At 42.9% G+C, this 15,597-nt stretch overlaps 1 protein-coding gene across 2 annotated transcripts in view; it reads right to left on the reverse strand.

Moving 5' to 3' along the window:
- The window catches only part of PLCD3 (phospholipase C delta 3), a 452,490-nt gene extending 441,418 nt beyond the window's left edge, over positions 1–11,072 (reverse strand). The window contains exons 1-2 of one of the 2 annotated variants that reach the window (XM_069237951.1): positions 10,924–11,072; positions 5,536–5,618 (exon numbers count right to left, since the gene is read on the reverse strand). In XM_069237951.1, coding sequence (XP_069094052.1) covers positions 5,536–5,618; positions 10,924–10,988 — 148 coding nt within the window. In that variant the 5' untranslated portion in view covers positions 10,989–11,072. Of the gene's footprint in view, positions 1–5,518; positions 5,619–10,923 lie in introns of those variants that run through there. The other variant, XM_069237953.1, reaches the window with a different exon arrangement.
- Between the last annotated feature and the right edge of the window lie 4,525 nt (positions 11,073–15,597).

A 15,597-nucleotide genomic window follows, 5' to 3' on the forward strand; every position in this document is an offset into this window, starting at 1 on the left:
GCTCTTGGGCCCAGGGTGATACTCAAGGGAAAAGCTGTGACAGGGTCAAAAGACTTTTCCCACTCTTGAAGGCCTGAGACAGCAAGCCGCTGAACAGGAGAAGGGAGATGTCAGTGGCTCCCGCAGGGTCTATTGGGAGGATGGATTCCTTTTTACTGAGGCAAGAGATCCCAAATCTGGTGTCGCTAGGAGTGTGGCAGTGCCTCAAGTGTTTAGAGAGTTCATCCTCGCATTGGCCCATGACATCCCCCAGCTGGGCATTTGGGACAAACCAAGGCATCTGACAGATTACTGAACCATTTCTATTGGCCCAATATATCCCAGAAAGTAAGGGAGTTTTGTAGCTCCAGTGTCACCTGTCAAGCAAGTAGTAGGACAGGTGGCCATCCAAAGGCCCCCCTCATTCCACTTCCATTGGTGGGGGTCCCCTTTGAAAGGGTTGGTGTGGACATTGTGGGTCCACTTGAACATACCACAGCCTCAGGGAACCAATAAATACTGGTAGTAGTGGATCATGCTACCAGATACCCTGAAGCAATTCTCCTTAGGTCGACTACTGCCCCAGCAGTAGCCAAAGCCCTAATAGGTATTTTTTACCAGAGTGGGTTTCCCTAAGGAGGTGGTTTCTGACAGAGGTACCAACTTCATGTCAGCTTACCTCAAACACATGTGGAATGAGTGTGGGGTGACTTATAAGTTCACCAAACCCTATCATCCTCAAACCAATGGCCTTGTTAAAAGGTTTAACAAGACGTTGAAGGGCATGATCATGGGGCTCCCTGAAAAACTCAAAAGGAGATTGGATGTCCTCCTGCCATGATTGTTTTTCGCCTACGCACAGAGGGCATCTTAGAGATGCCACCTGTATGTCAGCCAGCCTGGTAGTGTAGGACTGACAGGTCTATGCCAGCCTGCCACTTACAGACAAGTTAATGACCACCTGGGGTGAGTGCCTTGGTGCACTCTGTGGTCAGAAACAAAGCCTGTCCTGGGTGGAGGTGCTTCACACTCCCCCCCTGCAGGAACTGTAACACCTGACGGTGAGCCTCAAAAATTTAACATATGGAGTGTAGTTTATTTTTTGGGCTTCCTTGCTACTTTAGTAGGATTGTGCTACTAAGGCCAGAGTGAATGAACGACAATCATTGTTACTGTTATAAAAACGGAGACTATTATTTTTTTCGCAGTGGCCAATTATCATGTCTTCCAAATAGTAGTTTGTGTGGCTCACTGTTAGGGCAATTTTCCGGTAGCAAAAAGAATCATCCACCTTGTCTAATGTACATTGCTGTGAAATTTCAATACAATCCGTTCAGCTGTTTTGCCGCTAGGTGGAATACAAAAGTCTAGGTAAAATGCACTGAAGTGCAATTGCGTTTTGGGAACCCAATTTTTTCGTTGCACTCCTCTTGACCAAATGCCACCAAATTTTTAATCCTTCACGAATGGAAAGGGTTCAATAGGTTTTCAAAGTTTTGTGAAGATTGATCAAATGGGCGCAAAGTTATTAAGGGACAAAAATCTGAGGAATTCCTATCTCTGTTAACATATCCAAATAGATACACAGAATGCCTTTGGGTATGCTCTGTTGTGCCATTGACCTGACTAAATGTAATTTACTATGCTTACATCTATGACAGTGTACTGCGTGGCGTAATGGTCTACATCAGTCATTGGATCTCTTGCCTTGAGAATGACGGCATTTTCTCATCCCATGTGCACATCCACCTGCAAGTGAGTGCACTTAAGTGTCAGGGCTAGTTGGTCAGTCCTTTAGTTTTCAATAGCCACTTCCTCTAAACCAGGTGACCATTCTGGAATGCTGTTGGCCATGGTGTATCGTCTTACCACTCCAAAATAGCCAACATGGTGGTTCTAAACATGGTGTCCGTGCTGGAACTTTGAATCACTGCTACACTATGCACAATACCACTGCAAGACAGACAACTGCTGCTATGTTTAATTTCATTATTGCAAGCATATGCCCATCGTATTTAGACAGCAACATGTTTTTTACTTGTATGCTTATAATTTATCTCGCATATGTTATGTTTGTATATTTGATTATGGCTGTGTTAGAGGGTGAATGCAAGAATAAGTAAGTGGATGAATGAATATGAGCATGAGTGCAAAGAGGAATGATGGAGTGCTTGTATGATGCCTTACTGAGTGCCTAAACTCATCAACACCACAAAATGTACTTTAATCCATACGCCAGACCTATTGGCATTTTAGTGCTTGTTCCACATTCATTGCACTCTACCATTTCTCTCCTTGAGGGTCTAGTCTGACCGAGGCGCCCCTGCACAGCAGTAGGCACAGCTCCTTGTCTGATTGTTATACATATTATGCAGACGTGACATACATGATTGTCAATTCATTCATTATTGTGGGCCCACAGCACTCTTTTTGCACATCTCTATAGGAAACACACTCAGAAGATCATTTAGATACTGCATCCCTTGTCACAGCAGGGATAAATAATAATAAATCATACACAGCTCTCCGGAGAGCACCTACGTACACTCATAAAGGGTACATATACTCAGTCATAATACTCTCCCTCCAATCCATCTCTGGTATGGACACCAACAGTGGGGTAGAAATCACCAAATAGAGAGACACAGCTTCTCATGCAATTAGATGTGGACAAGGACACTCCTAATGGATCCGCCTAAGTGTTGGTCTGGTACCAGTGATTCCTATCTTGACAACAAAGACATGATTACACGCTGTGGGTCAAGGGCTGTATAAGAGGGAACTCCCCCATCTGGAAGTGTGTGCACTCCCTGGTGCTGAGTAACTCACCCACACAATTTGTAGACTGAGTTGTCAGTATTTGTATGAATCCTATTTACTGTCACCAAGGAACAGTGGGTCCCGATCCAGCAACTCCTCTTCATATCCTGCGCCTCAATACCTGGAGATGACAGGACCCATGACATGACCAAGCAGAATCTATCTGCCAGTGGCTCAAAGAGACCTGATGGTTTGCTGTCCACCTCTTATATTCCAGACATTCTGGTTGTTCATGTCAAGATGGGAGTCCTGAACTAATAAGGGTGTCCTGCTTATCATGAGAGATGCCAGGTCCCTGCCTCCCATGCCAGGTATGAAATAGCAGGGACACCACAGGTCTACTCCATTGACAGTGCTGGCAAGAATTAAGTCTAGTTTCCTCAGAGAACAGCTTGGATTATAAACTCCTTGAATGTTCCAATCTATCACACAGACGCATGTGAAGTCAGGCAGTCAGATCACAATACAAACCCCAGACAAGCAAAAACCCATTGCTTCACTATTACTACATCAGCTTTCCTTCAGGAAGAGATGCATTGTTTGCCCGCTTCTAAGTGTCCAAATGCATGGCTTCGTCTCAAATGCCTCTGAAGAATGTAACCCACCGCCTACATAGGCCATGGAGACCTAGCTTGATGCTGCTTAATCAAGGACACAAACTCTTTAGGTGTCACATTAACTGTCTAATCATCGAGCTATCTGTGTGCTTGACTAATACACCACTTAAGATGCAAACTGTATTGATGACAAAATGTAGCCTCACTCTTGTGTAGTAAAATGCCCCAGTAAGAACTGTGGGGTTTATGATGACACCTATCATTCCTATAGCATGCAGAGAAGAGTCACACCACCAGTTAAGGTTTTCAGAGACTACAGGAAGGCATAACCTAATCACACTGACAATTCTGCACAACAAAGAATATGAGCCAGGCAGGTGACTCGTAAAATTCCTCTGAGTTTCCAACCATGCGTATAGAACGCCCCTTTAGTTCAAGGTGCTGACCCTAGGAAATTTTTTACACTGAGTGCATGGATGTAGGTTAGGAAGTCTCACAATGTGTATATTGTCCTAAAGGGATTCAGTATAGACCCAAGGCCATGATATTGGCAGGAGTAGGCCGATACAATGACTATCAATCAGGGATTCTCAACAAGGGAATACTTTTATGAAAGAAGGTTGGTGTGGTATGACACATCCATCTACACGTTTCCAAAGACTGAAATAACCATGGTTGACCTTGTAGCATGGAGCAACCCCTTTTTGTTCTTCTACTTAATTACTCGCTTCCCACCCGACTGTCCTTTAGCTTTTCTCACTTATGTATTTGTTGTTTTTTTGTCAAGCACTCAGACCTAGAGGTGTACAAGCACTTGCTATTGATGAGCCAGTTGACCAAGACACAAAAAGAGGCCAAATTACACCACGGACACCATTTAGGAGTCGTCGGGGTCAAAGCTGCGACCTCTGGCTTGCCCTTTGCTACCCCTGGCACTGCCATTGTGACCCCTGGCCTCAGAGGTGGCAAATTCAGTGCCAGGAACAGCTCGTCCTTATGGATGTCAGTTGAGGCTCCACTGTTTGTTTTCTGTCATTATTTTCTATGACATTAATAGTGAATAACAATATATTATTCACTATTAGGGTAATAAAAATGGAGTACAATTAGTTGGAATATGCCCTTCCATCAGTGGTGGCTCCCCCACTAGGACAGAGCAGTGTCGCCCCCCGACAGCAGCAACAGTTGCTATTCCTTTCCAAAGAAAAGGAAAACAAACCATGTTTATTATCCTTTCCTTGTGAAACGGGGTAGGCATTGGGGTCACCAGCAGTAAGGGGACTGCACAGTGCACTCCCCTCAGAGCGCATGTTTGGCCAGCCAAACACAATGCACAATAGGCTGCACAGTCTCTCAGTCTGCCTAGGAGCGCCTTGGCTGGGCGCTCCCAGCCAATCCTGACGCTGCTCTGAGCAGCCTCAGAATTGGCGGAGGGCAGGCTGAGAGCCTGTGCCTGCATTGACGACAAGGGAGAGGAGCGTCAGGGCGCAATGGAAGGGGTAAGTGTTTTTTTTTTTTTTCATATATTTTATTAATCTCCCCTCCCCCTCGTGCTCCACCCCTGTTACACCCGCAAGCCGCGACTGCCTTCCATGGCAGCTGAGGTAAGTAAAAATGCTTTTAAATGTATTATGCTTGCGGTTCAGAGTGTGTTTATGTGATTGAGGGTGTATGTAAGTGTGAATTTGTGTGTTTGTGTGCGTGAGTGAAAGTGGAGGTCAAAGGGCGGCGTGTGATGTCACTTCCGCTACCACTGGCATTTTGGTGAACTGACGTCCATGGATTGCACAGCACATAGGCTTTCTATACCATTAATGTCTTCCTCTTCTGCTCCACCCCCTTCATGCCATCCATGCCTCAGATCTCTGTGTTGCATCCCATTCCATTGGTGTCTCGCACCTCTTTCTCAGAATATTGGTTCCATCAATTCCACACTATTGTGTCTAGGACTTTTATTCAATCATGAAGAATGAATTCCTCATTCTTCAGTCCTTCCACCCCTTCTCCCTCACATTCACACTCTACCTACCCACATTTTTCCTTCCTGGGCTTTGCTAGTTTTGGCCAGCTCCGTTTTTTCGCCTTTTTAGCCTTTGAGGGAATCAGTTACTTTTGCGGAGTTTCGGATTCCAATAACAGAAGCAGTCACTATTCTCACATACCCGGCCTTGGTGTTTACCTTTTCCGAGAGGAAGCAGGCAGTTAACGCGAGAGCTGCGGCTGGTAGGCGCACGACTGGCAGACAAGTGACCATCTCTCCACCTAAAAAAGAAGACCAAATCCCACCAGGCGGCCGGTGAGGGTATCAGTTACTAAGCCTGCACAGTAAAACGGCTGCATGCAATGGCATTTCATACGGAAACAGGCAGTGCTTTCTCGTGGCAGTGTGCTGTGATCAAACGCCTAGTTCCCCCCAAAAAATAAAAAAATAAATCGTCACTTGCAGTTAGATTTCCGACCTGGCATGAATGCAGATTTCTGACTTCTTGGAACTCATAAACGATTTCTAGGTGAAGCCTGGGTACATACAAATAATTCCAAGCGCCCCGCTGTTAAACCTTTTGTGAATTTCATTCTTTCATGTGAGAATTTACAGGTAAATGTTTTACGAGCAAAACGACCCACAGAAAATGCAAATGAGATTGTTAACTTTTTTCTTTTCCTTCTCTACTGATAAAAATCTTTTTCCATGCGGAGAAACTCCTCCCCATACATTCACACTATTTTGGGGGGCAAGAGGTGTCCTTATCCCCTTCACGCCTTCAGGAGGAATTCACTCTGTTCTTGGCAGGAGTAAATTCTACATAATTACAAAAGCACACGCACCATGAGACACTCGCGAACGCAGCTAGACATCCAGATTTAATAATATCTTGTTAAGGGAAGGATTAAACTAAGCTTGTAACATGATGTTCTTTCTACCGGTAAAACAAAGAAACCGAAATATAGTACACACATCAGCAGTAAAACTGCTGGGTTCAAAGTACAGATTATTGAGTGCACAGACATTTAGAAAGCTACGGCATGAAAAGACTTTTCCCCAAATTTGGTTTTGCAGTCAGTATATCAAGAGGGCAGGGTCGTGTAGCCGCAGATGGAGTCTAAAGCAGTGGTCTGGAGGGTGGTGGGGTTAACAGTTTGAAGAGTTAAGTTGTCTGCAATTTCCTAAGTGACATAAAAAGTGAACATGCATTCTTGGCGTTAGGGTGTGGTCTGCAATTCGGGTGACCACCTATTCTGTTTGGAGATTACTGTCAACAAAGGTGTAAACAAAAAGGAGGGACTTAGAGTCCCTTGAAATGTCATTTATTTCAGTGGTGGTGGCCTGCCCATAGTTTGAGAAATTGCTCAGGATGCCAGGAGAGAAAGCCAAAATTAATTTGCCACCAAAACACAGTTACTTAGCATTAATAATCTGGTTCAGAGCAAACTGAGGGTTCTGGAGTATGAGTTGTGAATTTGCCTTGGAGACAAATTAGGCCTAGTCAGTAAAAGACTCTTGATCTATGCATCAGTGTGAATCTGCATTTATTCCTGGGTCATGAGCCAATGATATTTTTGTCAGGTCTCAGAACTGTTATCAATTTTTTTTAGGCAAAGTAGCAAATTCATAAAAGAAAACCAAAATTGGGAAAGTTGGCTATATATAATTATATCAGTGTCATTGGCGAGTGACAACATAAATACATGCGACCCCCACCAACACCCAAATTAATATTTCAAAGTCAGCTGTTCATAAACAAAGGCCCTGGCGAATACTACCTGATCACAGCATAAGCAAAGGGACAACGAGAGAACCTAAGAAAAGCTAGAGGAGACTGAAAACACCTGAAATATTACAAGCATTAAAATCTAAGAAAAAAAAATCACAAGGACCTAGTTCTTTGCTTCAGTGTGAGTTATTTTAGTACACACATCAAAATGACTCAAACCACCAAAGAGCAACCAATCAAACAATCACACTCTTCATTCGCCCCCAAAAAAAGCCAAAAATCCCACAATCCAAACACAAACACTAAACTTGTGAATACAACAATTATGTTTAACTGGTTAGATTTACACATTCATACGTCCATCTTGCAAAACTAACATTTCTGAAACCCTGATTGTAAGAAGCATGAGTTGTGTTGGCTAGTCATCAATTGTTATTTTTTTCCCCAAAATATTATGAACTAGGCCCCAAGTGATAACTTGGGTGCAAATCATTTGAATAATAAGACAAAAAATCCCCCAAGAGAAAAGGGTATCAGTGCAGGCAGCAAAGCTATAGTCCTGAGGCATGTTCTATTCAGCTTCTGGAATGAGAGTAATAGTATCGTGGAAGAGGTGGATGATATTAGTGTTTAGAGCACGGGAAGGAATGCACACTTTTATGCATAGGCCGTGAATACAGTCCAGCCAGGACAACCTCACTCACTCCTCAAATCAAATGATATCTTCATCAACGTCCTGAAGGAAAATGATTTCAATTGATATCTCATGAAAATGCAGACTGGACACCTCTTCAGCCAGATATCCTTGGACAACTGATCGAACAGTACAAGTAAGACAAGCACTAAAAGTAAATTCTGCACAGTGATTTCTTCAAGTATGGCTACTCTGGCAGCGACAGACCTAGGTGCAGCATTACTGATGCTCAGTCGGATACCAGTTTAGAGGAATATAAGGCCTGTTCAGTGCAGAGGCCCAAGGTTCAGGCTGCTTAATACCAAGTTTATTAGTCTTAATTCCACCACCCTGCACTTCCTGTTTCTTTATCTCACTATTCTTTCTCTTTTGCCAACAATCTACTATCTTTCTCTTTCTTTTTTGACCCCTTTCTGCCTTTATCTATGTTTCCCCAGGTCAGAGTCTGATGATGAAAATATAATCATTAGTCCAGGCCTCTAAGAATGAGTTTCGTGCCTACGACCTGCTAACACCCCATAAATTAGCTACCTAATCTCTTACCCTACTGGCATGAGTGAGCGTTTGCATGGAGACTAGGCCTCCTGTTAGCGCATGGCTGTGGAAGCCTGGTGTTTCTGGAGACCATCGAAAGTGTGCCACCGGCGGTTTGCCCTGAAGGTGGGAGTGGTATAGCCATTTCTTGTGTGGCAGGAAGGGCGTGCTTGCAGTATGCATGTGACTGGGTCTGAATGTAAGTGGCATGCCCTGCAGTGGAATGGCTATGCATTCTAGGTGTGCTATGTTTTGGCCCTCCCCATCATTCCCGAATGGCACTCCGTGGTCTGTTGGCCTCCTCGGGCAATAGGAGAAGAGCCTTGCAACTGGAAAGGTAAACAAGAAACTAGTTTGAGCAACAACTGGGCAAATTATCCGGGGACTCCTGGATCACATGTCATTTCTGCAGCTCTGAGCAAACTCTGGAGAAAAAGAGGAGTAATCAGAAATCAGGCTTACCAGACTCCAACATGGCACTAAGCGGATGAAACATAGTTGGCATCATTGTTAGGACTGCAACCACACAGATGAGATAGGGCTTAGCAAGGATCATGCTCCATTGTCAGGGTTTGGGCAGAGACCAGAGCTTTAGTCAGGTACTGAGCCACAGTTTCCAGCAGGGGACTCCAGGCACAATTATAAATGATGGGGTAGGATCACCGCCCTGGCTCCCTCGAACTTGTCATTGCCTCACTAAGTTGCCGGCCGAATTCCAAAATGCAATGAGAGGGCACCTAGAAACATATTCTTGAGTGTGACGGTGTCCCCTTCTCAAATAGGGACAGACCCACTGCCAGCATGTTAAATGCTGGTAGGACTGAATGTCCTTGAATTAGCCTGCAGTACCCACATAACACAGCATTCTGGATCTCAGAAATGCCTCTCTCAGAAGCTCTCCATGTGAGGTGTCAACCCTCACTTCACGGTGTGATCTCCCTCAGGAGAAAAAACTCTGAAACAATCATTGCACCAAAAACTCTGGAACCAAATTCCGCCAGATACCAGAACAATCACGTCCTTCCAAAAAATATAAAACAGAATTGAAAAGAGTGCTGTTTCAATAACACTTCCCCCACTGATACCATTGGTTGAGGAATAAGTCTAGTTTCCCTGAGACACCAATCACAATCACCATATATGGACAACTTGCTAAATCAGGTTATGGGCATCTTAACCATAACTGCCTACGACTGTAAATAAAATGATTTTTTGTTTTTTATTCTTGCACATAGAACATAACCATCTGTAAGAGCTGCGATGAGGTTGTAGAGGTTTACTCGGTGCTATGCAAAACTGAAAATAAATTAACAATTGAAATGAAAACGTGAAGAAATACGTATTTCTCTTTTGTTTGATGCGGCTTTCTTGGTCGCTAAAGAGTCTCTTCATAAATATATATTGATTTATTTGTCATGAGCCTGTGAGGTGACTTGCACTGGCCATGCAAAGCAGTGACCCATTGGTTGTATTAAACAAGCAGTGTGAGTCTTTATTTGTTAAGGCGTTAGGGTTCTTGTTTACTGACAGCAGCAGAAGACTGGTCCACACACCCAAGCTAGGTCATCAAACTAGTTTGCAAGGTTCCAGCTACGAAGCAACACCTACACCCAGATCTGTTGCCTATTGATATCATAAAAGATAGATATATGCAATATGCCCTTTACACATTTATCACAAAGACATACACACCTCTAAAAAGTGCTGAGCAAAAGTTCCCATGTGGTATAGATACACAGACTTCTCTGTCTTACATAGATTAAACATGTATGATTACAAACTTTAGTGGTTTCTCCCATTCGTGTTAAAAGTTCTACAGCACGTTCTACCAAATCTTGGTTTAGGCTGCACACAAAGGGTTATTTACACTCCAGTTTCTTGTTCATTCAAACTTTCTTGCTTTATGTAAATATGGCCTGTGCATTATTATTGGTTCCTATGGCTCACCAACACGTTTCGTCCACTGGGTTACTTCAGGACTGCAACAGTAAACATTGATAGGTGTAAATCAGATGTCTTAATTCATGCTAAGATAGTGCCACCTATATTTCATGCTAAAATGCGTTTACACCATCAACACAGAGGTTCCAAAGTAATGTTTGCAGTTGGAAGATAACTGTATGTTTGTAATGTGGTATTTAGGGTTCCTTGACCCGATGAACCAGATGGAAACACCGATATATAGTAATGAACTGTAAAGTGTTTTGGAAAACTTTCAGGCTCAACCCTCACCCTGTGTCCGTTCCAGGACAGGTCAGCGCAACTGGCACATGCTACTGAGGGGGGATAGATCTCCGCAGGTAAAGGGGAAGGAGCACACCGAGGGCATCTTGGTGTTTCGCAAGGGTAGACCTCCTCTCTGGCGCTTTATCCAGTGACTTCTGCATGTGGCCGTACCTGCGTCAGGCTCAGAAGTGGTTCTTAGGCAAGGCTCTAACAAAACTCCCGAATACCTAAGTAAATAGACAATGCGTTTTTCAGGCCTTGATGGCGTGTCCGGATCACACAACGCAATTCTAGAATATTCACATGCACCTCGAGTAAGGGCCAGTGATAGGAACAGTCTTCCCACTCTTGACAAGACGACAATAAGGACAAAAATATGGAGTTTTCCTTCCGTACCCACCTGTCTCTCATTCGCAGCTTTGCGCTTCGGAGGGCCCAGCGAGAACGTTTCATGGGGCTGTTCATTTTGGGCCAGAGTACCGCCGCGCGCCTGGTCTGCTAAGAGGGCAGTGTGTGCTGAAACTCGGCGCCGTGGCCCCTCAAAGTTCGGTGGATGTGGGGTGCTGCAGGCGGCAGGGCAGCCAGACGAAAGAAGCGGCCCTATTGGCCGGCCGCTGTTTTGACTTTCCTCTGCCAAGCCCACGTCAGAGGCATTGCTTCCAGTCTGCTGGGTTTCATTAATGGGCCTGCCAGCAAGTGCTGGGTATGCAGTTCTTTGATATTTGGGAAGCGAAGCTCATATGACTGACGTGTGAGGAAATTGAGACATTTTCTGACAATCTGTGGCCCTAAAAGGCAGTGCAAGGGCTTGGACAGGAGCTGTTCAGGCTGAAATCTCGGCCATATTTTAGTTACAACAGACTGCATAGCAGATTAAATGCTTTAGGTCGATTCACCTTTTGAAACCGCTTTAAAGAAAACGTCAGAGGCATCAAATCAAATATCAAACAATGCATTATACATCATAATAAAGCCAATGAAGACACAACATGATAAATGCAACCATTAATAACCACACCAGTTTATTAAGAAGTTAACATGTTTATTTTGCGATGTTAACAATGCTAAATTCACAAATATTAATCTCAAGTTCAATTGACACATGTAAAGAAACAATAAAGGCTGATTGAGTCTGCAAATGATTCTAAGCTTAATCAACACAATAAGAATTATTATTTCAATAGAGAATACACAAAACAATAGCAATAGAATCTGAGCAAGAGAAATTGAATACATTGAATCAACAAATGAAAAGTCAATGACAATTCATGAGTATGAGAGTAACACCTCACTAACCACTTGCATTAACATGTTGGGCTTGATGCAAAAGATTTAGTAACATGAAGGTAGAAAACATCTAGCTATGGTGCTATCAAAGCAGCAGCAGTATTACAATAGTAGCAGTTGGTACCTGGAAAACAAAAGACAAATAACAATACAGAGATCTCTGATGATTACCTAAACCTAAGGTAATCAGCAACAACTTCTACTTCATCAGGAGGACAACAGCATTAGCGTCAGGGCAGGAACAGGGTAGGGGGACAGTTTAGAATTTGGAATATAAGATTACTAAACCATTAGAATATTAGTTCAGTGTTGAACAGGCATAGTAAACTCAGAAAATAATAAACACCAGAATGTCAGTAGACTGACTGGCAAAGCATGAAGTGTCAAAGTGATAGATGACACCAAGTACACAAAGTGAAGTCTCTGGAAACCAGGAAAGTAATGCTTAAATGACAAATGACGACTGACAATAAATTAAACTTACTAAACATTTTCATTGGCCAAAAACATATGCGAAGAAAGAACATCCAATTACACAAACATTAGATAACAAAATGTACTAAAGGTGATACAATAATTATTTGAAATCCACTGACTGGCTTCTGCTGTATTAGTTACACTAAATATATCTTGCACACTTCCTTCCCCGGCTGCAGCTGGAGGCCCTTTTGCTTGGCATCTTCCGTATTTGCTTCTACTAGACAGTGGTTACAAAGATGTGGAAACATTTTTTGTTGCACCATTTCCCTCGAGAGAAACATATGAATTAGAAACATAACTACAGACAAATATGTGAATTCAATGAATGGATCACCTGAACAACACCCTCAAAGAAGCTCACTGTTGGCTATCCCATAACAATCTCAAACTAAACCAGGATAAGACGGAAATACTCCTCCTTTCGAAATCGAACCAGCTCCCCCAGTTGCAAGAATGGCTAAAATCCATTGACGCTCTCAAATGTATTCTCACCCCTTCGAGCATGGTCAAGTCTCTGGTAGTCACTCTGGACTCCAACCTGGCTATGCAGGACCACATCAAGAAGAACGTTAACAACGCTTTCCACAGCCTTAAACGTCTGAACAAAATCAAATCCTTCATTCCCCATGATGATCTCAAACAGGCCACACAAGCACTGGTACTCTCGAGACTAGACTATGGGATCTCCATCCTTACCGGCACGGCCAAATCCCAACTTGCCCCTATGAGGTCCACTCTTCACGCAGCTGCCAGACTGGTGACTGGAATTAAAAAAATATGACCACATCTCCCCGGCCCTGAAGAGTTTTAAATGGCTCCCAATTGAGGCCCGCGGCTCGTTCGGCACTGCCTGCCTAACATTGGGAAACCAGAATACCTCACCAAAAAACTCTTGAAAGCAGGTCAAACAAGATCACTAAGAAGCTCAAACACCTTCCTCCTCCTGCCAAAAACCAAGAAGCAAAATACTCGGACATGCTCCTTCTCAAACAACGCGCCGAGAATCTGGAACTCCATACCTATTCACATCAGATCTAACCCTTCCCATCAGATCTTCAAGAAGCTACTTAAAGAATACCTCCTCAACCATCCTCCACACCAAAAAGAATCTCTCACCCCACCCCACCACTGCCAGATCGCTCTCTTCTTGTCCATGAGAATACCACGGCATAACCGGTCTGCAATGGGATTCTTAGGTTTTTCATGTGTTTATTTTCTATACTGTTGTAAAGAGCTCTGATAGCCTCTGGGTCTTGCCAGCGCTATAGAAAACTTTCAAAAGAAAAAGAAAAAAAAATGAAGTCTGTTTAAACAAGGGACGTGAAAGCATACAAATCTTTCAACTGTAAGAACACCAAGTATTAGATAACATCACACTGTGGCCCTGTCTGCTTGAGGCCCAGCAGAGAACAAGAAATACTCATATTATTTCAGCATTTATTTTAGCAGAGAACATGTTCTTAATGAGACTGAATATTTTCCATTACAGCGTTAGTATTTTATTATAAAACATGTGCAGGACTTTCACTTGATGGGAGCCAATAAAAAGGCAATTTCTGTGTTAACATTAATTTCTATAGTCAAATTATTTCACACATTAGTACATAAGTATGATTATATAAAAGACAATTATTCACGCTATTTTTTGGCTCTCACAGACCCTCGTGGCAGGCTCCGCTCATACTGAACCACACAAGGCTGCTGCTACATTAAGGTAATACCTGGAGTGGTAGAAGCCTTGAATATGGCCACATTGCGACTTTGCCATCTCACCTGGAACGCAGACCCTAGACTCAGAAGAGGTCTTTTTGTTTTACCTTAAAGACTGGTTCATTTCTACGAAAACGTCAGAACACAGACCAAACAGAGGAACTGCAGCACACAAAACATAAAACTACCATTTGTCAAGAGACCTTGGCCAAACATAATAGGCCAGAGTGCATAAACATTTCAGTGGTGAAAAAGTGAAGGAAATGCTCAATTGTTTACTTTTTTTATGCATTCTCAATTGGAAATTTAACAGAAAAAATTGCTGCAAAGCATGGAGTATAAACGTTTTTGCACCACGGTAATAAAAATGAATTTGCTCTATTGTTTTCTGTGTTTGCTTGATGGGAAATGGAACACATACTGTTTTTTTCCACTTTTAAAATAAGGAAGCTGAAACCCAGTTTGGAGCAAAATCAGTTTGTTTAAATATTTTTAACAAAGGTTATATATTAATCTGTTTTTTCCCTTTGTTGACTACTTTACTCAGATAAAATGAAAATACACAAAATATATTATTTTTTGATAATTGTTTTAGAATCTGTTTTCTCAATTTTTGTCCTGTTTTAACAAAGGTTATTTAATTTGAACTGGCACAACCCCAGTTTGCTCTGTTTCCTCTTAAGCAAGCAACAAAAATCGTGGAAAGCAGTTGCTGCAATTTTGTACCAATGCAAAAATGTAGGGCACAGGGCCTAGCTCACTGAAATTTTGGTTACTGAATGAGAGTCAAATTCCTAATTTGACTGCAGGGGGTCAAGTGAATTGATACCCCATAGCTCGCATCAGTGCAACCAAATATAACAAGCATTGCCAGAGCCAAATGGTTTTGGCAGTGAAAGATATTGTCCATAGCTGCTGCGGATGCACACCCGTCAGTGGTGACCATCTTTGAATGGTTTGTTAAAACAGTACAGTGCATTTGTTAAAGATGCAATAATTCTCATTCCATCACATCATCTCAAAACTGTTGTTCACTTACCACTCTTTTCCAGATTGTTTTTTGGAAACAGCAGCTTGGCTGGAGTACCCCAGTCATATATAGCCTCTATCAAATCCACTCTTGGAAGCTAGACTGGTAAATTCAGCAAAACAATCATTCTCACAGACCTACAGTGGCTCCCAATCCCAGCCAGGAATCCAGTTCAAGTTGTGCTGTCTAGTACCCAAGGCCATACACAAGGAAAATCCACTTTGTCTATCTAATCTCTGGAATATCTCCAGCTTCAAGGGGTTAAAAATGCTGCACTTGTTCAGCCTGGAAACCCCCAGGTTTAGGACCACCTCAGCACACAAACAATACTTCTCTGAGGCTGGCACCTCAGTATGGAGCTCTCTGCCATCTGACCTGCTCCACAAAAGCCTTCCTCCCTCTCTAATTCAAAAATCATCTCAAGACTCACTTTTGCAAGCAGTTCCTGGGTTAACCTCCTAGTAAAAACGGAATCAGGATTGTCCTGAATTGTACCTACTCTAGCCTCCTGAATCTATGAGTCTACTATATCTTTGCTTTTACACTAGCTTTGTTTAGTCGCTCGCT

The sequence above is a fragment of the Pleurodeles waltl genome, chromosome 6 (genome assembly GCF_031143425.1).
Source record: "Pleurodeles waltl isolate 20211129_DDA chromosome 6, aPleWal1.hap1.20221129, whole genome shotgun sequence".
Lineage (NCBI taxonomy): Eukaryota > Metazoa > Chordata > Amphibia > Caudata > Salamandridae > Pleurodeles > Pleurodeles waltl.